The sequence below is a fragment of the Sebastes fasciatus genome, chromosome 5, assembly GCF_043250625.1.
Source record: "Sebastes fasciatus isolate fSebFas1 chromosome 5, fSebFas1.pri, whole genome shotgun sequence".
NCBI classification, from domain to species: Eukaryota; Metazoa; Chordata; class Actinopteri; order Perciformes; family Sebastidae; genus Sebastes; species Sebastes fasciatus.
In genome coordinates this window covers 31042622-31070061 of record NC_133799.1, presented here as the reverse complement: position 1 = coordinate 31070061, position 27440 = coordinate 31042622, and the positions used below count along the sequence as shown (strand labels likewise).

At 41.9% G+C, this 27440-nt stretch overlaps 1 protein-coding gene across 4 annotated transcripts in view; it reads left to right on the top strand.

The window, feature by feature from the left end:
* LOC141768286 (pre-B-cell leukemia transcription factor 1) overlaps nt 1-27440 on the top strand; it is an 80059-nt gene that overhangs the window by 31683 nt on the left and 20936 nt on the right. For all 4 annotated transcript variants that reach the window (XM_074636422.1, XM_074636425.1, XM_074636424.1 and 1 more), the window contains exon 3: nt 26981-27225. In XM_074636422.1, coding sequence (XP_074492523.1) covers nt 26981-27225 — 245 coding nt within the window. The remainder of the gene's footprint in view (nt 1-26980; nt 27226-27440) is intronic.

Here is a 27440-nt window from a genome sequence, read left to right as displayed (position 1 = left end):
CTGTGTGCCATCAGCTGATTTCACTATTATTCTGTGGTATGTGTTATATTTTTTTAGGTTTGCAACTAACAAATATTTTCATGTACATATTGGTACTCGCATCGCAAAATTGTGATGTTTACTGGGTCCTTTGATTCACTGTAACTGTAAACCTCAGATCCCATTCACCCACAACATAAATATGACTGGGCTTTGATGAGGACTCTGTTGTACAGCGAGTGTAGTGTTTTGTTGGTAGCTGCACACAACACGGACAGAAAATCCGAAGATGGGCTTTGTGCCATCTCCAGTGTTATCATCACACATCACTGGACAGCACATCAGCTGACTGAAGTGTGCTGCAGTATCTGCACACTTCACTCAACGACGTTGTCAGCATTATAACTCAGTGAATAACATGCTTGGGTCATGTTTGGTTTGTGTGATTGAGACATGGTTGGGGGTTTGTCTCTCTCTGCAGTGGTAGGGCTTTGTTTGGCAGGCAGGCGGGCAGGCATCACCAGGTTTCTGGCCTGCGTGGAGGCTGAGTTTCCAGTCTATTTCCAGCGCTGCGTGTTCATTCTAGGTGACTGGGGGGACTGTGTGTCATTAAAGGCCCGTCCTCTGCCTCTACCCGAGTGTGAAATGCTGCGCCTTGGAGATGCTGGTCTGCCTTTTGTTTGTTCGACCGGTTTCTCGCCACAAATCTTGGACAGAAGGTCAGTGCTGCTTTTAGAGGTCAAGAACACGCCGCGCTGTTTGATTTCTTTTGGCTATTTTTTACTTCTTTTGCACGACTGACAACCTGAGAGTATAATCCTTATTATATATCATGCGTATATCACATATTTTCACAAAAAAGGTCCAGTGTTTAGGATTTAGGGGGATCTATTAGCAGGAATGGAATATAGTATGCATGTATGTGTATAATCGCCTGGAACTAAGAATCATTGTGTTTTGGTTAGCTTAGAATGAGCCTTCATATCTACATAGGGAACAGGTCCTCTTCACGGAGTCTGCCATGTTACTCCACCATGTTTCTACTAAGGATGTCACAAAAAACGATACTTCGGTACCAAGTCGATGCCAAAATTCTGAAAACGTGATGGTACTCGCTTTTCTACATTACCGTAGGTACCATAGGTACTGTCAGAGCTCGAGACTAACGGCGTCCCGTTGTCCCGGGGACAATAGAAAAACAAATCGGCAGGACAAGAGCTAGTTAATGTTAGCTGGTAACAGCCGGTTAGCAACACATTCCTGCATGGAGCTAACAGCTAGCGTTAACTAGCTCACGTCCGGCCAATTTCAACACGGGAGGCGACATTGATTTACATTATGATGCGTTCATTAACGTATATTACTATTCAGTAAAAATTTGTATTGGGTTGAAGGTAAATCTAACGTTATCATGATGTGTTCAAATGTAATCTTGTCAAATGTAGTTTTTGGCAAGAAAATAAACACACATCACAGCAATATAAAATAGATAATTGAGAGGGAATTATGACCTGTTTAACCTCCTAACAAAACCAGTATGCAAACGGTATCAAAGGAGTGTATATTGAAGTACATGGGATTTATTTTTTTACTTTTGTTTTTTTACCGTGGTATTGAATTGGTATTGAGAATCGTGGAATTTCACTGGTATTGGTATCAATTACTAAATTTCTAGTATCATGACATCCCTAGTTTTGGGTAAACCAAACACTGACTCTAGAGAGAGCCTTTTGCATTTTCAGGTTACCTGAAGGCCACCATGGTTCTCCGACACATTTGTGAAACTGCAGTAACGTCACCAAGTGCAAAACCGTGGTACCACCAGCCGCCGTCTGAATTTCGTTGCTCCTAAAGTCGACGAAAGACAAGATATGATAAGATAAGATATTCCTTTATTAGTCCCGTAGTTTACAGCAGCAAAGGGGATAGTGTAAAAAACAAGAAACACCAGCTAACACAGTAAAAAAAAAGAGCTAAACAAAGTGTAACAAAATATGAACCATTTAAATAGAAGGAAATATAAAAATAGGAGCAGTATATACAGTAAGATCCTGAAAGGTCGTGAGTGTTACCACGGTTTTGAACTCGGCGGCTCACATTACCGTAGTCTTGGAAAGGGAGGATTGAGCGGAGGGGTACTCAGTTGGTTGCAATCTGCAACCACATCTCTAGATGCCACTAAATCCTACACTATGCTCCTTTAAATTCTCTGTTTAAACACATCCCACATATATATTAATACGATCCATCCAGACTGCACGGGCTTACTGAAAGACTACATTGTGCTGTATAGTGTACAGTTTTCTCATTTACTGTCAGAAAAGAGAAATGAGCCTGTTGGGACATATCACCATAACAATAAAGTTGGCCAATTATCCCCTTGTTGACAGTTTCCAAACCATTTTATAGTTGATTCAAAGATATAAAACTTTATCGGATAAAAAAGATAAGGGACAGAGCTCTGTATGGTTTTCTTGGCTCTGGTTTATACTATCTATATTATGGGCCCTTCATGACATTTAAAACTTTATTGGACAGGACTCGGAAATCTGGGGGCAGTATATAAAATGAGGAATTTATGAGACTTTGTGGCCTTTTGTGTAGGTTGTGTTTGAAATATTGTATAGAGATGACAGATGAGCTCAGCCTGTGTGGTTTTAATGCTGCAGCCAGTCGGTAATGATGTGCAGTAAAGAGCAGGTAACAGATGCCGGAGTAAAAAGAACATGATATATCAATATTTAGCATAACAGATGTGATGTGGCTTTTTATAATGCCAATAATCCCCAACTGACCCTGTACGTCAGTAACAGCTGAGTGATTAGTAAATGTAACAACACAACCGGCTCTTTTATGTTTATTATTCCAGTTTGTCGGATACTAAGGGTTTTATTTTTATTTCCAGGGTCATCTCCTGATAATGCACTGAGATGAGGTGTGCATTTCCTGCACAGAGAGTGATATGTTTCGAGATGCGGTTCAGGGAAGGCTATAAAAGCCCCGCGTTAAGCCAGAGACTTTTTTTTTTTTTTTCCCGAGGCAGGTGCGCATCCTCAGCCACGAGAGCAGAATTTAAAAGGAGCCGGAGAGGTAGGCTCTGCGGGGAAACCAAAGTAGGAAGTCAATAAGGCCTGAATCTTTTATGAAGGCAGAGGTATTCAGATCACAGCTCTGTCGACAGAAAGAGCAGCCTGCTGCTTATATGAGGAGACAGAGAGTAGTAGAGGGTCTAAATCTCTCCCTGATTTACCTCAATCCTCATTAATGCAGGAGCGGCTGCTCGTTACGGCTCGTGCCTCGCAGAGGAAGAGGGGAATGTTGTGAATGTACAGTCGCACACTGTGATGGAATACAAGAAGTAGTGTCATAATAATAAGCTCTGAGTGTATTCTTCTCTTGTATATTTTGGCGAGTTAGATGTCATGAACAAACACGATTTAAAGGATAATTATGTTTTATTCAGGGCTGTATAACGCGATAACGCAAATTCATTTTAACGCCACTAATTTCTTCAACGCAATAACGCAACTTGCATTTTTAGGTTGTAGCGGGCTCAGTTTTATCATATGAAACTAGAAAACCTAAGGAATCCATTGGTACAAACCATGTCATACTAGCTTGTCATGAAGGAGGCTAAATAACGCTCCAAATTTATGCAAAATTTTGGCGAGGAAAAACCGGAATGGCTATTTTCAAAGGGGTCCCTTGACCTCTGACCTCAAGATATGTGAATGAAAATGGGTTCTATGGGTACCCACGAGTCTCCCTTTACAGACATACCCACTTTATGATAATCACATGCAGTTTGGGGCAAGTCATAGTCAAGTCAGCACACTGACACACTGACAGCTGTTGTTGCCTGTTGGGCTGCAGTTTGCCATGTTATGATTTGAGCATATTTTTATGCTAAATGCAGTACCTGTGAGGGTTTCTGGACAATATTTGTCATTGTTTTGTGTTTTTAATTGATTTCCAATAATAAATATATACATACATATGCATAAAGCAAGCATATTTGCTCACTCCCGTGTTGATAAGAGTATTAAATACTTGACAAATCTTCCCTTAAGTTACATTTTGAACAGATAAATAATGTGATGAATTTGCGATTAATCACGGTTAACTATGGAAAATCATGCGATTAATCGAGATTCATTGTTTTAATCGATTGACAGCCCTAGTTTTATTACAACTTGGTTCGTACTTTCGTAGTTTTGCATTTACTGTACATTACTATTGGTTATGATAACACTTGTTTGGCATTTTTGTTTGAAAAATGACTTAAGGAATTAATCCATTATGAAAATACTTGCCAATTAATTTTCTGTCAATCGACTAATCGTTGCAGCTCCAGATAACACTGTACTCACAATTAACTGCTGAGATGTGGGAACACGGTGACATCATTACAACAAAAGTCAGATGGGGCCAAAAACAATAAAGGTCTTGTCTAACTTGTGATAAACAAGCCAACAGTTTACCCAGATTAAATAAACCACTTAACTTTGAGGCAAAACTGGGAGTTAGCACACCCAATATATCTGCAGTAATCTCTCCTTGCACAAAAAACTGCTACAACTATGGTAACAGCGGGTCAAAGTAAAAACACTATGTCATTTTCTTTTCCAAATGAGTTTGGCTAACCTTGAGCTTTGTTTAAAAGTTGTCTGACTGTCTGACTTGACTTGTTCCTCCTGCCCAGTCCGACTCCTTTTTAGCAATGTCACCACATTCCCACATCACAACATCTAACTTGGTGAGTTATTATTACTGGTGAGAATAATGGCCAGATCTATGGAAATGAATATCTACATTATTAAAGCAAACGGGAATATCTTTTACTAGAATTAAATTGATTGAACCTCATAAAGAGAGCACTTAATATTCTTGCACATAAATTTGACAAAAGGCACCATAGAGTGCTGCAGGAATGAGTCCCAAAACCCAGAAATGAGTCCCAAAACGAGAAATGAGTTAGCATTTTAGCACTTCCGGTTCCCTCGTCTGGAACTCAGTGTTTTTTTTTAATGTTTTTTTGGCTGAAATAAGGTCTGTGGTTAACACAAGCTGAAGAGATTTTAACGTTTTATTCTACGTTGTAAAATACACCAGAAGATATCCCACTATTGAATTTTTAAGCTTTTACGTGTCTTTAAAAATGCGGTTGCTAACAAGTGGCTAAATGACACTACTAAACATCATCACGCTGAACACTAGTCTGCCTTTAGCTTAGTGGTGGCGACGTGAAGTCATGCAACCGTGGTGTAGTTCGTTTATAGCTTTTCGCAAAGGAGGTTAAATAACGCTCCGAAGTTAAGCTACATTTTGGCGAAGAAAAACTGGCATGGACATTTTCCAAAGGGGTCCCTTGACCTCTGACCTCCAGATATGTGAATGAAAATGGGTTCTATGGGTACCCACGAGTCTCCCCTTTACAGACATGCCCACTTTATGATAATCACATGCAGTTTGGGGCAAGTCATAGTCAAGTCAGCACACTGACACACTGACAGCTGTTGTTGCCTGTTGGGCTGCAGTTTGCCATGTTATGATTTGAGCATATTATTTATGTTAAATGCAGTACCTGTGAGGGTTTCTGGACAATATTTGTCATTGTTTTGTGTTGTTAATTGATTCCCATTAATAAATATATACATACATTTACATAAAGCAGCATATTTGCCCACTCCCATGCTGATAAATACTCGAAAAATCTCCCTTTAAGGTACATTTTGAGCAGATAGAAAATGTGTGATTAATTTGCAATTAATCACGATTAAACATTTTAATCAATTGACAGCCCTAAATGTTTCCTATTCACGGTAGTCTTTTCAACACAGGCACTACACACTAAGGGCTGAACGACCCAGTTCACCCTTCATCATCTCTGTCTGCTGTCCTCACTTCACTCAGACTTTCACAGAGTGGCTCTTGTTTACTCAGAAGAACGTCTGGGGAAGTTTAAGTTTGTTATTGATTAGGCAGACAGAGTGCATCTGAGAACTGATGTTTCGTGAAGCATCAAGCTGAAGAATAGCCGCGTTGTGTTGAGAACTGAAAATAGCCCATCAGCGCCTAATCAAATTAATGCATACTTACTGCTGCCAAGATCTAATTAAGCATGCTGGCGGAATGCACAAAGACACCGAATGACATCGGATGAAAAGGGAAAATATTAATTTGAGTGGGAAACAAATATCCAGCAGGGCTTTAATAGATTCCTGGAAAAATGTAGCAGTGACGCTGCCCGGCTCGTTCACGCTATCGCCTGAGCGCACAGGAAGGAGCAGGTGCAGCGCCGCAGAAAGGTCGAGGTTGTGAATGTTGGCCGGCTACACCGGGGCTTGTCCACAATAACGGACCCTTTTTTTTTTATGTCCCTTTTTCCTCTCCCAGAGATGCTCCGCTGGCTCTCATTGCAATTAAAACCAAGTGTCCATCAGAGGCTATCTCTGCTCTGTGTGGCCCATATGTTTGGGTGCTGATAGAGCGTGGATTACTCTGTTTGGGACACAGATAACAGGCTGTTTATAACCTTGGCAGAGTCTGGGGCCTAATCTGGCAGGAGCATATTTCCCCTTGCTCCCCGATAAAGGCCTGTTAGCAGCTTTATCACACGGGCAGATAGAAGTCGAGCCAGAGCGAGACGAGCACAGCACTGAGCCCAATCTGGCACCACACACACGGTTCTGCTGCTTTATTTTTAGAAGCCTTGTCACCCCATCACACACACACACACATTTACACAAACACCAGCCTTGTCAGAAACAGCAATTAATTTCTACATCTGCCTTCTCGGGCAACACGAGGACCAACAAACAAATTAAAAAGGACAATGTCCTCATTCATCATTAGAGCATTTTGGAGTGTGTCTGTGCACGAGAGAAGAAACAACAGCAGGGAGATGGAGGCCATTCTCTCTTATACATGTCATTATGTTTGCTTGTTGTTTGTAACATATAATGTAAAGGTAATTAGCCTGAGCTGGAAAACACAATGTACCCCAAGCTGTTCCCATGTTTGAGTCTTTTTTTATACTCCGAATGAACTGGCATCTCAATTTATCTTCCCAAAAAAGAAAAAATATCCCTGACTAAATAAAAGGAAGCTGTTTTTCCTGCTTATACCTCTAAGTTGCTCTGGGATCCGCGTCAGCCCGCTCTGCTATTTTCTGCATCCCCATCTTGATGGCTCTGCGTAGGCACAATTAGAGAGAGCGCTCTTTTCACAGCCAGAGAAAATTGTCGTCCTCCGTAAATTGCTTTTGCCGCAGCTTAAAGAAGATCTCTTGTTACCCTCTCATTCAGTCTTCTCTCCTCGCCGCCCGCTCTCTCCCCCTTCTCTTTCGGGAAAATTGCTTTCTCGCAATCAACAGATTGCTTGCCGCACTTAGGGGTAAATACAGGTAGACTAGAGCATTAGCATAACATTATTCAGACAAGTGTCAACCTCTCGGCAGTTAGCGCTGCATCTGAGCTCAGTGTGAGGTGAAATGAAGTGCTACAGAGTTGGAGGAGCTGCCGTCGCCGCCGTCGCCGCCGCTACTACTGCTGAGATTTTCAAGAGAGGAGCTGGAATTGGCCAAAAGTGCAAGAGTAAGAAAAGATGACAACATATCTGCACTTGAGAAAAGAAAAAAAAAGGAATTCAAGCATGGAAATGTGACAGTAGCATCCTGCTTCGAGTTGCCTTAACATGCACTCCCTTTTAGGCTCGTGGAGGAGTTAGATCCTGGACTCTCTGGAGGTCCGCAGCATGTAGGTCAGACCGACCTCATCATCCGACTGCTAGACATGCAGGATAGGCGAGATGGGAAACGGCTTTATTGGTGCGCCGGTGATATATGGTCCGGTGACACCAGACTGAAAACAGGGCTTGATGTTGGATCTGCTACAGGAACATTTTAATGCTTTTTCACTCGCGTCGGTTAGCTCAAATTAACCCTCACAACTAAGCATGAGTCTAATTAAGTTTCCTCATTGAAGCTTAGCACCGCTCCACTCCCATCTTCTGCATATGATTTGATACCCTCCGTCCTAAGGGATGGGCTGGTGGATAGCAGCACCGTGGGAGACACACATCCTCCTCCATTACGCCACCCTTTCTCGCTTCTTTCTTGATTGACAACAGGGGTTCCTTCTGACCTACATTTGCATCTGCTCCCTGACCCATATAGGACCCACGTAATGAACCGCTTGGCTATTTTTTTTGAGCCGGAACTTGAGTGTGGTTATCATCCTGGCTTACAGGGGGGGTGTTTAGCTGTGTAGTGTCCCCGGGGCTTTGTGTCTGGAGCTGCAGGGGCTGCACAAAGACACCATCCCATCCAGACGCCTATGGCTGCCTGCACGGCCACCCAGGCCCTTCTAGGTCATCTGATTCCTCTTCACGGTGATTACTAATCAGCGACTTGTGCTAATGTGCTGTATCACCGAGGCACAGAGGGCGAAATCATCAGCCAGATTTCAATCTTATTTGTCAGGTGCCATGTCATCAGTTCTCCTGAAGTGTCTTACCAAATATAGAGGCTAAGTCCCGCCCCTTCCGGTGGACCGCCATGGGACATTATTTCTGAAAAATATGGTACGTCAACGGCGAGAGACGAATATTTTTTGATCCCTTCGAATTGCGCCATGAATCACACATATGTTTGTCAATTTAAAACATAATTTTGCAAGTCAATAAAGTCTCAGTTTGTTGTAGAACTGTTGAAGTATCAGACAGGAATCTGACTGTGCAATGAGGCTGTTATTGTTTCCTCCCAAACACTAGGAACAGTCAGCACTGGCAGCAGCTTGTACACAAATGGAGAGAGAGCGAGAGAGAGAGAGATCCCCAGGGATCCCACTGTGGATTCCACAAGCGAGCGTGAAAGCCGTTTGGTGCTCTCAAGACATGTAGCTCGTGTTAGCGCGGCAGCCATCACAGCGAAACCTGTCTGATAACCGCAATCATCACGGTGGAAATATGAGGAGCAGCTTCTTGATAAAGATGCTTTGTCAAAAAAAAATAAATAGAGATCTGTTCTCCGACACATTAAAGTGCATTTACGGCCTTTTTCTGTTTTTTTACAACACCGTCAGATCATATATGTGAGCTTTCACACTGCTTCACAGTGTTGGACATGATCCCAATGTAGAGTTTTTATTGAATACATCACGCACATGCATATACACACATCATACGTGGTGAGGTGATTGAATTTCGCTCCGGCAGAAATATAAATTTAGACTCGCAGGAACAACTCTGGAACTTGTTTCCTGGTTTCATTTCCCGTCTCTTCACTGTGCGATTTTCTCTTATCAGCAAGTGTGATATTATGTGAATAATCTCATTTCCCTGCAGCTTTTTGCAGCTTTCATAATGACAATTTCCCATATTCCTGATTTTGATGAACACCCTCGCCGCCGTAAGTGTTACAGTTGTGCGAGATAAAAACCGTCCCCTTTTGAGGGAGAAGGGGAATGAGACATATTCACCTAGAAATGGCCTTTCTTTTCATTCATTTCGCTCCTGCTTTAGTCCACCTCATTTCAGATAATATTGCTCCCATCTGTGCTGAACAATCAGAAAGGAAAGCTTTTCTAGCGGCTGCATTAGATGGCCTTTCATTTTCCTCGGGCCTGCAATCATAATGACATAATGTTGTGCATGAGCCTCTGCAGGGCTCTTCTCTCTGTCTCGTACTCATGCAGCTCCACTGTTCATGATATATAAAATACCAAATCCTATTATTTCTCCGGCTAAATAACACCGGTCCCAAAGGCGTTGTGTGATGTTTTAATGAGAGCCCCCCGATTCCCGATGCTCAACGCTGTCTTCTCTTCTGCATTTCCTTAAACTGCCAAGTAAGAGCCCCATTAATAATTCAGCTCATTAAAGTGTGTAATTAATCTGGAGCTGTGTAACAGGGAGAGACTGGGGCGCAGGGAGAAAACTCTCCAGGGGGGCGCAAGAGAAACATTGGGCTAAGAGAAGCAGCACACCCGCTGTGATGGAACCAGTTCCCCGGCACACAACCAGTTCTCCTGCATCATTTATCTGGCATGAAAAAGCTACAGAGAGGCGCCGTCGCCGTCGCTGTCGCCGCCGCCGCCGCTGCTACACACGAGACGTCTTCAGGCAACTCAGCCAATCAACAATGCAGCGCGGGTACACACAGGGCGCTGGGAATGAGTGTGTGTGCGTGCATGTGTGCATGTGCGTGTGTGCGTGTGTGTGCGTGTGTGTGTCCTTGTGAGGAATGTGCTCTGGTGTCTGTTTACTGTAGATATTGAAGGTCAGTTTCTTGGTTTCTTGTAAGGCAAGGCTGTTTTAGTCACCACAGATTTCCTTAAAATTTATATATACGAAAATGTAAGTGTTCAGAAATCACTCTTTAATTCATATATCTATAAAATATATAATGATGAGATCATTATTAATATATGATATTGTCAGCCTTGTTCAAGGTATTACAACTACATTTTTTTCTATTGTGAAATTGTTATACATCAACGATTTCCTATTATACTAAGATATAGCTAGGGAATAGAGACAGACATGGTGTAAATCAGCAATATATATATATATATATATATATACACTGTATACACAGTATATACATACATATATACAGTATATACACACAGAACAGCAAAGAAATCCTGAATGTCTTGTATAAAATATGTTGTTTGTATTAGTTTTATATTCAGTGATCTACGACACACAGCAGGTTTTAAGAGGTTATAATTTGTATAAAATAAACACTTTTCAGGTAAACAAGGTCATGTTGACATTTTGTTGGCTGCAGCAGAAAAGATAAGAGGAAAGAAACCACTATGCTTATCATCATATAAAGATGTTATTTTCTGGTTGTCAAATTTGCTCCTATTTGGGGTCACATTTTGATGTCTAATAACATTTAGAGCCGACTGATAAATTGGTGAGGACGATATATTGTCCGATATTAGCTTATCGCAGATTTATTGGTATCGCAGTCCAATAAGTGACAAGAATTTGTTGTACAGAAATACTAAAGATATGTTTGAGGTCATTTAGAAACAGTGTCTCCATTACATACAGTAGTTTGTATACCAGAGAGACAATATTTCTGATATATATGGGTCAAATCTTAAAAACTCTAATTGAAAGGATCCATATAAAAAATGTTTGTAAAATGAATATCAATGACCAGATTTTTCAAACTGTCAAATATCGGTATCAGCCCACCCATTTCGAATGCAATCAGCCGATTGGATGGGCATTATCAGTTGTTATCACTACCATTCTAATGCTTCAGACTGGCCAAACTGCACCTACCACGTTGTGAAAGTGAAACAAAAGAACTTTAGGTTTAGGCAACAACACTACTTGGTTAGGTTTAGGAAAAGATCGTGGTTTGGGTTAAAATAAGTATGTTTGTTTCGTAAATTACGTACATAGCATTAGTTGTAAGTACGTAAGTTGAAAGTAACAAAAGTAGGGTAAAATACGTTGACTTTTGGTTTCACGCGGGACATGAACAGCAGACTCCTGGGTGAAAGTCCTGCGTTTGTTTGACCCATCCATCCACCAAGACCTCCTCCCTAAGCGGACTTTGTCACTGCTTATACTACGTCACCTGACGTCCTCCTTTACTCAAGTCATAATTACTACAGCCACTAGAGGTCGGCATTGTCTTCTTGTATTTGTAACGGTGATCAATCATGTGAATAGATGATAACGGCCGTCTGAGCCTTCTAGTAGGTGTAGCAGGCCTCCTCTAACCCATATCTATAAAGCTGATAATGCCTATTTAGTCTGCTGATATCATTCAAAGCGGGTGATCAGCCTAGAAAATGCACTATTGGTTGGACTTCATTGTGTTTATTAGCAGGGACTCTTTGTATTGGCCAGTAGGTCTAGTTGCACAGCTTAACTTTGCACAGTTTGAGTAGTTGCATAAAGAACTATCAAGAACAACTGCACAAACATTTATGAATGATCTTATTTTCTATTTATGGACATTTGTTACACAACCATGAAAGAGTTTCTGCTCTTCAGACGGGTCCCATCTGAATTTACACGCCACTTAACAGCACAAAGTCCAAACAAAGCGGTTGAGACGAGCCTTGTGCTGTTTGCCTTCAGATGTCTCAGGTAGACCTCAGTCAACAGTGGCATTCACACTCAGCATGCCTGCTGCCACTCTCGAGCCCTCAGCTGCTCCAGATGTGGCTTAATTTACTGCGACTTGGCTAATCATGGTGATTAAGGATTAATTACTGTTAATCACTTTTACATAAACTGGTTGGCAGTAGGAGAGCTGTGCTCTGTGAAAAATGCCACACAAGTGTGTGTAGTCAGATAGATGGAATGGGACAGAGCTGGAAGCCGCCAGGCTTCCCGATCGGGTGTTTCTCTGGGTTTATGCTGTAGTTTTTTTACTCATGAGCACACCAGTCAAATGAAGTTAACCTCTGATAATTCTCTGCATCACTTAATATTGGTCAGATAGTACGGGGCCAGTTTGTACTGAAGGTTTGGTTGAGTTTCAGCATTCCTAAACAGGACTCGTCCTGAACATATTTCTTGCTGACGGGAGAGACACTGTCAATATTCAACACAGCAGTTGTCTCCTGGTCAGCCGAGGCTAAACAGACACTGCTGGGCTGTGCGACTGTCCTGCTACAGGAGATAAGAATGTGAAGGAGCATAACCACTGTGAGTTCCATTAACACAGACTGACAAGGGAATCACAGGGACATCAGGGGGTCCGGGATGAGGCTGACAACAAAGCCACTGCACTGTGTGCTCGCATCACCCCCCCACCACACCTCCCTCCCTTGTCCCCTTGCACAAGCTGAGGGTGGCAGTGTGGTCACCTTCCCTCCTTGGCCTGGTTTCACACTGTGACATGCTCGTCTGCTCTCCTGAAGGAATGGCTTTAATAAGGTAGAGCAGAGCAAGGCGACTGTTAATGACATGGCAGGCCCAGTCAACACAGTGCCCGAGGCCATGGATGGCCCCAGTCTGGTGCATGCTGCTGGACGCTCGCTATCTCATGTGGGACACACAGGACACTCGTGTGGATGCTCTTTAACTGCTACCCATCCTTTATGTGGGCTGAGGAGTTGCACAGTGGAAGGAACCCAACCCGGCTTCACTGAGCGATGAGCTGGTTTTACTTCATTATACCATTTTTGCACAAGCAGAATAAGAGAAATCTCTTTGAATAACCTTGAGTTTGGGTTTTGATATTGGGCATTGTCGAAATTGCTAATTTTGTTAACAACACCTACAAGGTGACAACATTGCCTTCAGGAATTCAGAATCAAAGAGTGGAGACTGACCACAGGTATGAAATGATATGTTTCCAAAAGGAAAAGAGAGCTAATTTCTGCTTTATATGAACAATTAACTAAATTCTTTATGATTCCATGAATAGAGGGTTGGTTGTAAGAGTGAGAATCACCAGAGGCCCCATGATACGATATTATCACGGTACTTAAATCACGATACGATATTATTGCGATGCAATATATTGCGATTTATTACCTTTTTTCAACTGCCAGTTATGCAGTTTGTCAACATCTGTTTTATCTAATAAGATACAGTTTTCACTCTGTTCATCCCAGAGTTTTCATTCACATATCTTGAGGTCAGAGGTCAAGGGACCCCTTTGAAAATGGCCATGACAGTTTTTCCTCGCCAGAATTTAGCCTAACTTTGGAGCGTTATTTAGCGTTCTTCCATACAAGCTAACATGACATGGTTGGTGCCAATGGATTCCTTAGATTTTCTAGGTTAATATGATGCCGTTGAATGATATAATAAAAGATCTATAATTGACGTCCGTGTATTGATACACGATGATCGCGATACTATGCTGGATCCAGTTTTCCCCCACCACTAGTGGTACAGAAGAATATACAGTATTTGTGATAGAATATGTTAGAATATTGTAAAATAGATTGTAGGAGGGCAATAACATGGACACTAGCTATGCAGAAAACAACAGACCTTCTCCTTTATATTCCAATGAGCCTTGTCTGCAGCCAGAGCAGACGGCCTGTCACATAGCAGAGCAGTTTACCAGAAAAAGTTAAGACCAGTCAAACTTTTGCTGTCGGTACTGCATCGCATCATGATAGCCAATAAAGTCGGAAAGACAATTTGACAGATGCTACTTGGTCCGGCAACAGACATGTCCACTCCACAACATGGCAGATTCATCCATAATTTAGTTGGATTCCAAATGTCAGTCTGACTGCATGACATTTATTCAATGTTGAGTTGTATTATTTTAAGTTTTACACTGTTTATATCCTTAATCAGCTTGAAGGGGACGTACATGTTGTTGATGGTGGTTCCCAACCTTGGCTTCAGGACCCAAAGAAAAATCTGAGGGGCCACAAGATGATAAACAGGATAGCTTTGTCCACATCTTACGGGCTTTATCGGTGGACAGGCTGGTCTCCAAAAAATTGTGTTCCCATACAACAAAACTGCATTGTCAGTTATATTTGGAGTGAGTGTTTTTGACGTATCACAAATATGTTAAGTCCGTGGAAGTCCGCATAGATAGGAGGTTGGGGAGGATGGGACAGGACCTTCACCCAGGAGGCCGCTGTTTGTGTCCCGTGTGAAACAAAAAGTCTACATTGACCTATTTTAACGTAACGTTTAACGTTATGTACTGTATGTGACTTAAGTTACGTAACAAATCAAAAAAGTTGTTTTGTTGCATTTGTTTCAATAAACAATGTTGACTACGCGTTTACAACTGCAACCCTAATCTGGGAGAAAATACATTTTCCTCGAAACTTAACTGAGAATGCAGTTTAGTTGTATGGGAATGTAACTTTTAGGAAAGAGAGTTGCAGTGGATGGAGGCTGGGAATAACCCAGAGATGCAGTTTAAAGCTTTAGAAAAAGCTAGTAAGTAGAACTTGTGCTTAGATTATTTGATCAGATCAAGAATGAACTTTCATGCTCAAGAAAAAATATTTCTGCTACACAAAATTACATATTTTTAGGTACTTTTTTTACAATCTTAGTTTTTTACAATCTCTATTTTTTGGCATTATTGTGCAAAAATTCCATAATAACCTTTCAGCGTATTGTAATTCAAGTGTTCTGAGAGAAAACCAGACTTCTGCACCTCCTCATGACTCTGTTTTCAGGCTTTAAGAAATCTAACCTGTGACAGGAGACTTCACAGGTCATTTCAGAGAGAGCGTTCCTATTGGCTGTTCATTCAACAGAGGCAGCTGTCAATCACTCGCAAACTCAGTGAAGTACTGATCAAATATGAATTAATATTCTGTTACTGTAATGCCTATTTCTCGTGTAAAATGTTTTCAGAAACATATTTTAGTGAACTGTTTAGCTGTAATGAAAAAAAAATGAGTGTGCTCTGGCTGGTGGGCGGTGCTTGATATTTCCTCAACTGATGTCAACACGGCAGCCGGGTCACAAACTTTCTCATTTTACATCTAAACAGTATACTAAAATATGTTTCTGAAAACATTTTATGCAAGAAATAGGCATTACAGTAACAGAATATTGATTCATATTTGATCAGCGCTGCCTAGTTTGACCGTTTGATCGGAGTTTGCGAGTGATTGACAGCTGCTCAGAGACGACAAGGCTCCAGCTCGGCTCTGATTGGTTGTTTTCCTCCGGTCTGTGAAATCTTGCAGATGCCATTAGGAGCACCGGAGGACACAGAGGCACATGATTTTTTTTCAGATTACCTGTCTCTTGTACTAGTATCAGGATATAGTTATAGCGTTTTATAAAAATAACTTTTTTTTTAAATCATATTTGCTCCAATACTACCTACTCCAGCTTTAAGTCTAGTGCAATCAAAAATATTGAAACATTCTTTTTGAAAAAAATGTTTGGCTTTGTAGACATTAACAGAACAAGGCATAGATGAAAGCCGGAGGCTGATGGTGTCACAGTCTAACTTCATCCTGAACGCAGTGAGATTAGGTCAACCATACCACTCTTCTATAGAAAAAAGAAAAAAGAAGTGAATGAAAACAAATAAAAAGCATTTTTCATGTAAGTTTCAATAGGAAGTGTACGTCCACTGAACCAAAGTCTATGTCGTTACTAGTGGCCCTGAGGCCTTGGTGGACCTAATTCTAATTACCTTCATTAGTGGTATCTGCAGATGACAGTGTATGTGTGATTAGTATTTCTTAACAAAGACTTTCTCTTCTGAGCTGGTGGTTCCAAAGCGGAGGGGCCACGTAGAGGATGAGAAGGCAACGCAGCGCTTTAATGTGAAGGCTGTCAGCTCCACTCCCCTTGGTTTTCACCCTCTGAAGAGCACAAGGCCTTATCGGTTTAATTGACTCTTTATCTTTTTGTTAATTTCCCCTTTAGTGCAATAGCTCCAGCTCTACCTTTTGATATGTCATTTTACATTGGCTTTTGCAGGACTTACAGGAAGTGGCTGTATAGATTACCATATTTCATAAAAAAAAAAGGCAGATTTCTTTTTACAGTGTTAAGGAGCTCAGTTGCTTCTTAATTGTCTTCATTGTCCATTAACCTCTTTGATATTGTCTGTTAACCTTTTTCCCTTAAAATGAATTACATGACTTTGTGTCTACGCTTTGAAAGTAAATGCAGTAAAAATCTTTTTATTCCTCACACATCCCAAAGCTCTTTTTGTGCATATCTAATAAGTAATGTATAATTTTTATATTGCTGGCAGGAGTTTAAAGACTTGAGTCTTTACAAAGGCAAACAGAGGGGACTTAAGGGGAGCAGGATTTAACAGTTTGATGCCTGTCGTCTTCCTCCTGGTGTATGTTGGTTCTCTTTCCATTCCAGTACACTTGCGACTGTATAATGAATTATGCCGATGTTGAATTAGCATGTAGCTGTCGCTTCGGCGCTGGTGCCTGCCTTGTGACAGGACCACCGTAGCACAGGCTGGCGTCGAGAGAGGGGGGCTTCCACTGTGATTTATTAACTGTTGAAGCCACAATGAAGTGTGCCCACTGAACGCACCAATGCAAACAAATAGGGCCAGGGCTGTCACTGTAAATTCAAGCAGACAGGCCGGACCAGAAAGGGTTAATTATGCAAAAGCATTTTGGCTTTCATCAGACCCACTGGGCTGTTTTTAAGGATGGACTGATTATTCGAGGCAAGATTACATCATGACTCTGGTTTGGTAAAGGGTATGACTACATGCTGACTATCACTGTAAACATTTGAGATCAGACATATTCATTTAATCCTACCCTGATTTTATTTGATAAAGCCAAAATATATTAAGCCGCAAATATTTAAATATCTTATACAATGTTTTTAATACACACGATGCCATAAAAGCATTCAAAAATTATTCAAAACCGCTGACACAAGATTTAACACAGCTATGTGCACTTGAATTTTAAGTGTTAGCACTGCATATTTTACCATTTTATTTTTGCATATTCCAAAGCTTATGTAAAGCTAGTTACGTATCTGTAGAATTAAAATAAAAAGATCCGTGTCCCTATTATTAGCCAATGAGGCTATTGCCTAATTAATGCTGATGTCTTTTTGCACTACACTTTCCTGACATTTTTCTTCTCTTTTCCTTTAATGAAGATTGAGTCTCGTGGGAAAAGAGTGTTCAATTAAAACAGAAATCAAGTTTGCACACATTCCAACTAACAACAACAACAATGAACCCACATCCTAAACAATGTTGTAGCATTGGTGTGGTTCCATTCATTTGCGGTGCCTCACTGAGTGACAAGCTAATGTTACTATTAGCAGATGCACTTTACAAAGTCAGCCTCGCCATTAGCCACTTTTTTTTACATCTATGTTGTGGAATCCGTAATGCTTCCTCACATTACTTTTGTGGTGTCATGATTATCTGTTCAGCACGGTGTTAACCATTGTGCGTTAGCAAAAACAATAATAGCCTAGCCTGAAAGCTAGCGCTGTGAATTTTGAAGTCAAACAGAGCAGGAATATTACATTTCCCCATGAAGAGTAGTTTGAGTTACAAATTGTGTGTGACAGTCCTGTTGGGTACTAGTAATTTCTTTGTTTTTAGCAGGCGCAGCCTCCTGTTCTGAAAAGTGAAGCCAAAGCAGAAGTGCTTTAAACTTGCATTCTTTCTAACAGCCAGCAGGGGGCGACTCCTCTGGTTGCAAATAAAGTCTGATTGTATAGAAGTCTATGAGAAAATGAGCCTACTTCTCACTTGATTTATTACCTCAGTAAACATTGTAAACATGAGTTATTGTCTCAATCACTAGTTTCAAGTCTTCTTCAATACTGCATGATGTTCATTTAGTAAATTATGGTCCCATTTAGAGTCAAATAGACCATAAAGCAGGGTATGCTTTAGGGCGGGGCTACCTTGTGATTGACAGGTCGCTACCATGGACTGTCCGGTCTGGGAGTTGTCCGTGTTTTCATCTTAGAACTTTAATCCTTTCACAGTGTGTTTTCAGTTAATTTTTGTCAGCTAAACTGTCTCATTCAGCGTTCGGTTGTACTTAGCTACACCCTCTCATGTCACTTCTGGTTCCAAAAAAACAAGATGGTGATGGACAAAAACCAAGATGGCGGTGGCCAAAATGTCAAACTTGAGGCTACAAAACCGTAGTCCACAAACCAATTGGTGAACGTCACAGTAACTACATCCACTTCTTATATACAGTCTGTTTTGTTTAGCCGTAATGGTGGTTGCTGCTAATGCTACCAACCTGTTACTTCTCCTTTCCCCCCTCAAACAAAACACATTTTCTGCTGCTACAAACACAGGAAGCATCACTTCCTGTGCGCTGGAGGATTTTCTTTCATCTGGAAAGACTGACCTGACACAGCAAAAGTTTGAATAAGATGTAGGCTATATGAGCTGAGTTACTATTGGCTGATTGCTCAGCAACAGAACAGAAAAGCTGATATGAAAACATCATAGGTTGTCACTTTAAAAGTCTCGTGCCCTTTGCCTTTCTACTCAAAGTGCTCTTAGAAATGTCAAGCCAGGCGTTGTTGATCTGCTTGGACACGCTGTCACTTGACCGGCATCGCGTGTCACTTTTGGCCGACTCTCCCCGTGCTGCTACCTGTGATGTAACACCGCGGATCACATTTCAGCGTCTGGGTGCAGAACGCAGGGCCTCCAAAAGGTGTCTGCCGGTTTGAACTGAGGCACCCAATCTCTGTCAGAGACCTTTATGTTTGACCGTCCGTCTCGCTAACTGTGACAGAACAGCCCAACATCATTAATTAAACATCCGGCTTTCCCCCAATCACCCGATCGCCACGACAGGCTGCCATGCCAACCGTCCCTGTCGACATGCCTTCGAAATCTAGAAGGGGCTTACATATGGTAATGGTTTTTGACAGCCTGCCATTTGCTTCCGTTAATCTGATAGGATAAGATATCTGGACTGCAGAGCATGGTGTGCTGTAACTCTTTGAGTCTGATATTGTTATGCTGTGAAAAAAACGGAATCGTTTTGAAGATGCAAGCAGTGTCCTGGAAGAAATCTTAATCCCCTGACAAGCTTTTGATACGATCCCAAATATTGTCACTGACTCAAAAGTGTATTTTTAGACCTGGATCTTGCTTGTATTTGCTGTCAATTTTAATATTTCTCACATTTATGAACTTCAGTGGTGTATGGGGAGGTGATGTGACAATCTGTAACGGACCTGTGTCCTTCCCCGGTGGTAACATTTTTTCCACAGAGTCTAGTTATGATGCTATAGCCCCAGGCTGCCAACCCACTTTTATTTTGCCACGGTTCATTCCCCTTCAGAGAGAAGACAGAGTTTATTCTCTGGTCGTTGTTCAATTAAGACTCACCCCAAACTCAAGAGCTGCTCTGAAATGATGCATCTCTGTTGCTAGTAGCTCAATTAATATTTTAATACCCACACCCGTCCTCATATGAGGCCGTGAGCCAATCTTCTCAAATGACTAATATATGGGGAACACAGAATGTTACACATGTGCTGACAACAAGCAACGAGGGGGGAGAAGAAGGGGGTTTAGGCAAGCTGCTTCCCCCCAAATAGGGACGTAAATCATCTCCGAGCATGATATTCCAAGCTTATCCTCAAAGACCAAGAGCCCCCCCTCAGTGTGGAAATGAAATAAATATTCCCAGATAAACAACCAGACATCCACCTCTCCAAAAGCCAATTGCCCTGCAGGGCTTCTATTTAATATCGATTTGATTTGCAAAAGGGCAGATGTTGTGGGGTTAAAAAATAAATGTCATGATCTGCCATTCCAGTTTACTTTTCTTGTCTTCTCGGTCGGTGACATTTTGTCTTGCCGTGTGTACACGGAGCAGTAAAAACCACCGACCGGTGCACACCAATCCTGACCCGATCCGTCCTTGCACGGATGCATTTTCACTGTAAACTAGGGCTGTCAAAGTTAACGCGATAATAACACGTTAACGCAAATTGGTTTTAACGCCACTAACTTCTTTAACGCAATCGATCTTTCAGAGGTTGATACTGCTATCATATGTAACTAGAAAACCTAAGGAATCCATTGGTACCAACCATGTCATACTAGCTTGTCGCTAAATAACGCTCCGAACTTACGCTAAATTTTGGCGAGGAAAAACTGGCATGGCCATTTTCAAAGGGTTCCCTTGACCTCTGACCTCAAGATATGTGAATGAAAATGGGTTATGAGTATCACGAGTCTCCCCTTTACAGACATGCCCACATCACATGCAGTTCTGGGCAAGTCATAGTCAAGTCAGCACACTGACACACTGACAGCTGTTGTTGTCTGTTGGGCTGCAGTTTGCCATGTTATGATTTGAGCATATTTTTTAATACTAAATGCAGTACCTGTGAGGGTTTCTGGACTATATTTGTCTTTATTACACGGCTTTGTTGAATACTTAATTCTGATTGGTCAAGCGTTCTTTCTTGCTATGGCTGATGATCTGATGTCGGACTCTGAAGGGACCATTTTTGTGTCAAATTATTGATTTCTTAAGTAAGTAGCCATGTAATAAGTGGGATAATGTACAGCTAGCGGGTCATTGTTGTGCCCCTTCAGGGCGATGCAAGACTGTCTGGTTTATTTCATAACAATGACCGACTCACTGTACGTTATCTTGTTTTGTGTTGTTAATTGATTTCTACCAATAAATACAGTATATACATACATTTGCATGAAGCAAGTGCCCACTCCCATGTTGATAAGAGTAATAAATACTTGACAAATCCCCCTATAAGGTACATTTTAAACAGATAAAAAATGTGTGATTAATTTGCGATTAACCGCGATCAAGTATTTTAATCGATTGACAGCCCTAGTGCACACTCATCCTGCCAATTCATTCTTGCACAGATGCTGGTTTTCTTCCAACACTACACCACAATCCTGTATGTTATTAGTAAATTCATCAGCAACCAGAGCCAATGCAGGAATGTTTTTATTCGCGCAAAGAATAAAGTGAAGCAATAAAGCCCGGTGCATGCCTCCTTGTGAGAATTGCTTGTCAACAACGGGAGGGAGGAATAAGGCATCGTCTGACAACAAGCCATCTTTGAAACGCCTCCAAGAGGGAAATGGCATCCATTAGAGACATACAGAAAATGTGTGTTCACTGAGGGGGAGGGGAGGAGGGCTCCAAATCGCACACAGACACACGCGGATAATTGTTTATCCCTGGGAGAACCTTCACTGTTTGTCTGCGGGTGGCTAAGTAAGTTCACCAGCACTATTGGACAGGGAGTGCCCAGCAGACCCAAGGCTCGAAAAACATTAGGATGAATCAATTACGCTGCCATTAGCCAATAAAGTGGCCCTCACTGAGTCGTGTAATTATGACCCACAGCAAAAGCCAATTTTATGGAAGCACATTATCCCTTTTCTTTTCTTTATTAATTTTATTTGTTTGAGATAATCCCTGCATGGTTTTAATTATGTGCTTTAGGTTCAGGGTGGGATAAATAAATCATTCGCTTCCATCACTGTAGGTTTTCTCCATGTAGGGGAACTTCCCATCGCAAAGGCAAGAGATTGTTACCATTATATCTGTCACCAAGGATCAAAGTGATTAAATTAAAAATGAACACCGTCGCATCCTTTCCCGCCGAATCCACATTAACCCCACTCGGTTCCCATCAGATCGTACGATAAGAGGACGCCGGGAAGAGTATGGTATTATAGGCAGCAGCTACTTAGCTTGTTCCCAGCTCAGAGGACACTGTGTAAGTGTGACAATGTGCTGTCAATGAGGGATGACAGTACACAGCCCAACATGGCGTAATGCATTGTTCCTTCCCGGGTCCCTCCTGACAGATGCTCTCCAAGACAGCTGGATCAGCAGCAGCAAGAAATGGAGCTGGGATCTGGGCTGCATACGAGGAGAGGGGATGCGGTATGCGGCTGATTAGCGAGGGTATACACGTGTCAACAAGCGAGGCCTGGGGATCGAGTCGGGGGTTTGTGTTAATTGTCAGTTTAAGATACCTATTTATTTATCGGCGTCGAATGCCCCAGCCCCGCTGAATGTAGTCGTTTGCTTTCCGTGACCTTTCTTATTTCGTCTTTCTCAAATAAAAGTCAGTCTACCAGTGTTTTTTTTCCTCTTCGCCTTCCGAGAGATCTCCTAAGAAACGACCTTCTTCTGCAACAGCCGCTCTTATAAGACTGATGTCGGAGGTACTTCCAGCCAAGTAAAATAAACACTTCATGAATGTTAAGTTGGAACTTGGCAGACGTGAATCGAATTTTTTTTTTTTTGGACACAGGGAATTTTTGTGTTCCATTTTCATTTGACAGTCTAGACGTTTTATGAGTCGGGGGAGAAATCTGGCCTCGGTTTTTCAGTAGGAACGTCTGACAAGAGCTTCCTCCCTTACATATGTGTGCTTTTACTTTATAACATGTTTTTTTTACCCGTGTATTCAAGTTGCAAGTGAGTTGTCCAAAGAATAAGGCCAAATTTAGAGATCACAATTTGGAAGGAAGTATCCTGTGAGTCTTCTGAATCTCGTAACTCTTCAATCCACCCTGGAATACTAAATGCAGCTTCTTATTGTGCGCTTTCGTCAAAATTGACAGGTTTTTTTACTTCTTCTTTACTGCTATGAGTTGTTTTCCCTCTGAAAATGACTTCCAGAAAGTGCAGCTCATTTCCCTCCATGGGATATTGTGGTGCGCTCTCATTTTAACACCCACTTTAGTCTGGTATTTATGAGGTGGTAACTATAGAGAAAAACTGCCTCTCCGTCCTGGTGAGTGTTCAGGAGCCGGGGGAGCGGCGGGGGCCTCCGCTGATGTACGCTAACTAAAGCGGACAGGCGGGTTTAGAGTTTCTGATGGAGCAGGTTTGATCGGGTCACGGCGCGGCTTGCCGTCGCGGCGGTGCGGAGGTAAGGCGGGTGTGAAGCCATCCGAGATTTTCCCCTCCGAGCCCGTCCATACATTACAGGAGTGATGAAGGAGTCTAGGTAATGAGACAGGATGTTTGTACAGTCCTGCCATCCCGAGAGACCCCCCTCATATACACCCTCCTCCTCCTCCAGCACTCCTCCCACACTCAATCTGCCTCCCGCTGAGCCTGTGGCCTGAACCCCTGACCTCTTCCACTCGCCAACAGTTGCCATATTTGCATTTCCAGTCCACTTAAAGCCAAACGGGGGGTGACCGAGGGATCCCCCTCCTCTTCCTCTGCAAGTACAGCAGGCCCCATTCTCATCCCAGTGACCCCCTGCCCATGCCTACCAACCCGGACAGCAGTCTGGGGTTAATGCACCAAGCACTCCCATTGTCTCTGAATTAATGAAGTGCTCCCTGCCTGTCCCTTCTCATTCAATGACAACGAGACAAATGACAAACGGGAGCGTTTTAAATGGCTATCGACACACGCCGGGGCGTAAAGTCACAGCTCGCGTTGGCACCGTGTGCCGAGGCCCCGTAAACGTTGACGCCGGCGATACGCTTTCGATGTCCACTCTGGGATCAATTTGGAATCCGAGCAGCACCGCGCTCCACGCAAGGAGGAGGTGTTTTATATTGAAATGGATGGTTGTCAGATGGAGGAGGAAGAGTCAGAGGCTGGGAGTGTTTTCACCTCAGAAAATGGAAGGTGGGACTTGAATCTTTTAAAGAATGGCAAGGGAGACCTCTAGTGGAAGGGAGAGGTACCCATCCACACTATTGTTGTTGATGAATCTCGGGATTATTGGGCTGTGTCGTAAGGATAAGGAACATTTTGTTTCATCAGATCACATCAAGTCGCTTCATAGTAATCACACTGCATACTGCGCTGCTTTAGGTGTCCATATAGTCTCTTTCCATGATGTGCCAGCCAATAAAATCTGGAAAGAGTACTAGAATATTGTACTCAAGTTAAAGTTCTGTTACTTTAAATACATTTTACTCAAGTAAAAGTGCTACTACTTTAAACACATTTTACTTAAGTAAAGGTACTGTTACTTTGAATACATTTTGATTTTACTCCTGTAAAAGTACTATTACTTTAAATACATTTTTCTTAAGTATAGGTACTGTAACTTTAAATAAATTGTAATTTTACTCAAGTAAAAGTTCTGTTACTTTAAATACATTTTACTCAAAATGTATAAGTAAAAAGTAGGTCAGTTAAAATGTATGTACTAAGTAAACGTTACTGAGTTACATTCATAGGAGGGGTGCGGATGGAGATTGCATTGAATGTTAAATTATACCAAAGTGGAACAACTTCAGCAACAAGACCCCTTCTGTCCAAACCAACAGACAGGCACTCTGCAACTGTTATATTATATCACTTATATAATAAATATAATCCTCATTGTAGCCTCACAATAACTAACAAGGAAAAAAGAGACAAACTTCAGACAATTAAACAAAAATGATCAACAATAAATACATCAGGCTATATGGACACAACTGCGCCTGAACCTTCTGTAGAATCAACAGTAGAATAAACCATCATGTGAACAACATGCTGTACTCACCTGTCTGACCGGAACCGGAAGTCCTCCACAGTCTGCTCCTGGTTACATGTTTCCACTCGTTCGTTCTCCCTCACTTGTTTGAGATAGATAGTCTCAAACAGCAGAAAGTCCTCGGTGAAGGTTCACAGCTCCTCAGTGGACGCAGAAGTCACCACGAGCATGTTAGCATGTAGCCAGCACGTTAGCCAGCCCCAGCTCCCCCAGCCTGCTGGAGCTACAGGTCACCAACACAACGTGTGTCACTCAGCGTGCTAGTGTCGGCTGAAACATCAAATGAGTCATTAATTAAGATAGACACAACACTTTTTGTATTATGCTAAGGTACAAGAATGCTTATTATTACCACTACCAATATGTATCCTTAATGTCACTGTGCTTGAAGAGCTAGTTAGCCCCGGGCCGTGAACGAGGCGGCGGCCCGTGAACGCGGCCATTTAACTAGCTATAACGTAACGTATCATTTCCGGTGTGTCTGCCCTCCTGCGGCCGCAGACACACCTGCAGCTCCTTCTCTGATGATTCATCTCCTTTCTTCTGTTCCATAATCTCACAGTTTATCAGGATGCCACTTGAAATGTAGAGAATTACGACACTTGTGATAAATAGTAGAAAGAAAAAAAATAATTAAAGAATACTAAGAAAAGTAGAAACGACTTTGTTACAGTAACGAGAGTAAATGTAACTCATTTCTTCCACCCCTGATATTTAATATACACAAAGTAACAACTATACTACATTGTACATTGTGTCCACTTCACTAATAAAATGAAATTTTAGAGAACTTTATTTTCACATTTACTTTTCAAATTGACCACAAAAGATGCACAAGAATCACATATACTATATCCAAACAAACAAGGACAACTCCGGCAGCTAGTGGAGGTACCTTAAACAATAGATAATAACCGTAATGATAATAGTAATAATAATAATAAAGGAAATGGAAATGAGAAAATGAGAAGACAAAGAAAAATGCATTATGGGAGTCATCCAGCAGCACTGAGGAAGGAGGGGGGAGAGAAAGAGGTTCCTGAACATAATAATACATTATCTGACTAATAACTAAATATAAGGCTGCAACTAAAGAGGATTTTTATTATACATGAATCTGCCAATTATTTTTGTGGTTAATTTATGAATCGCTTGGTTTATAAAATTTCCTTAAGCCCAAGATGACATCTTTAAATGTCTTGTTTTGTCCAAAACACAAAGATATTGATTTTACAATGATATATACACAAGAGAAAAGCAGCAAATCTTCACAATTAGGATATTTGAAGTGTTTGAAATTACTTCAAACTGACTTTTTCACGTGTCAAAATAGCTGCCGATTATTTTGCTGTGGATCAAATAATTGATTAATTGTTTCCAGCTCTTATTAAATCAGCCATCTGGTAAATATGGGAGGGTGAATGACTGAATTTCCAACTTAACAAAATCAAGCGTCTGGCTTTATAAAGTAGAGGAGGCCAGAGCATCATCATGGAGACTGGAGAGCTTTGTGTTTTTATGTGGAGTGGACGAAGGTTAATTAATGAGCCCAGTGCTATATGGATAGGGACTTAAAGACATATTTCCATAAAGAAAACAAAGCTGGGCAAAAACTGAATGACTAAAACTTCTTCCCAGTCTTCATCATCATCAGACTGGAGAGGAAGAGAGTCCAGCGGTACAAAACACACACAGAGTTCCTTTGTTGTTAACATTCATTGCTAAGATGCTGTCGAGCTGCTGGAGGAAGTTTGGAAACTGAATTTCTTTCCCTAATCCCCGTTTAATGTCAGTATATTGTCATTTAACAAGGGATCGGTTTTAGTCTCTGTAGTGTTGTTTACGTGTTTAGCCACCTTTTTTACTGTACACACATTTACACTACCAGTCTCTGCTTGTGCGTCTCTCTTTGCTACAACACGCTGCATCACTCACACTGAGCTGGTGGATGTGTGTGGGTGCAGCTCAGCGGCGCTGTCAGGCCTTTCCAGCTGACAGCTTGTTACGGTGCATCACGCCACCGTAGGTGTGACCTTTATGACTGACCTCTGACCTTCTCCTGTCACTGCAGTGCTGAGTATCCGCGGCGCCCAGGAGGAGGAGCCCCCGGATCCCCAGCTCATGCGCCTGGACAACATGCTGCTGGCAGAGGGCGTGTCCGGGCCGGAGAAAGGCGGAGGATCGGCGGCGGCGGCAGCTGCAGCGGCGGCCTCGGGAGGAGCGGGGCCGGACAACTCGGCGGAGCACTCCGACTACAGGGCCAAGTTGACCCAGATCAGACAGATCTACCACACGGAGCTGGAGAAGTACGAACAGGTGAGAAACAGCATATCAACAGCAGACTCTTCATCAGGTTCCTTGTGACTGGCTCTGATCTTACAACTGGATTAATATCAAGTAGTTAAAAGTGCTTGAGAAAGCTGTTTGTTTGTCTCACTATATTTTAATTCACCAGTTGAGTCTTTTTTCAGCAATTAAAACAAAAAAAATTGCCCTCCTCACAATATACTGCATAATAACAACAACAAAAG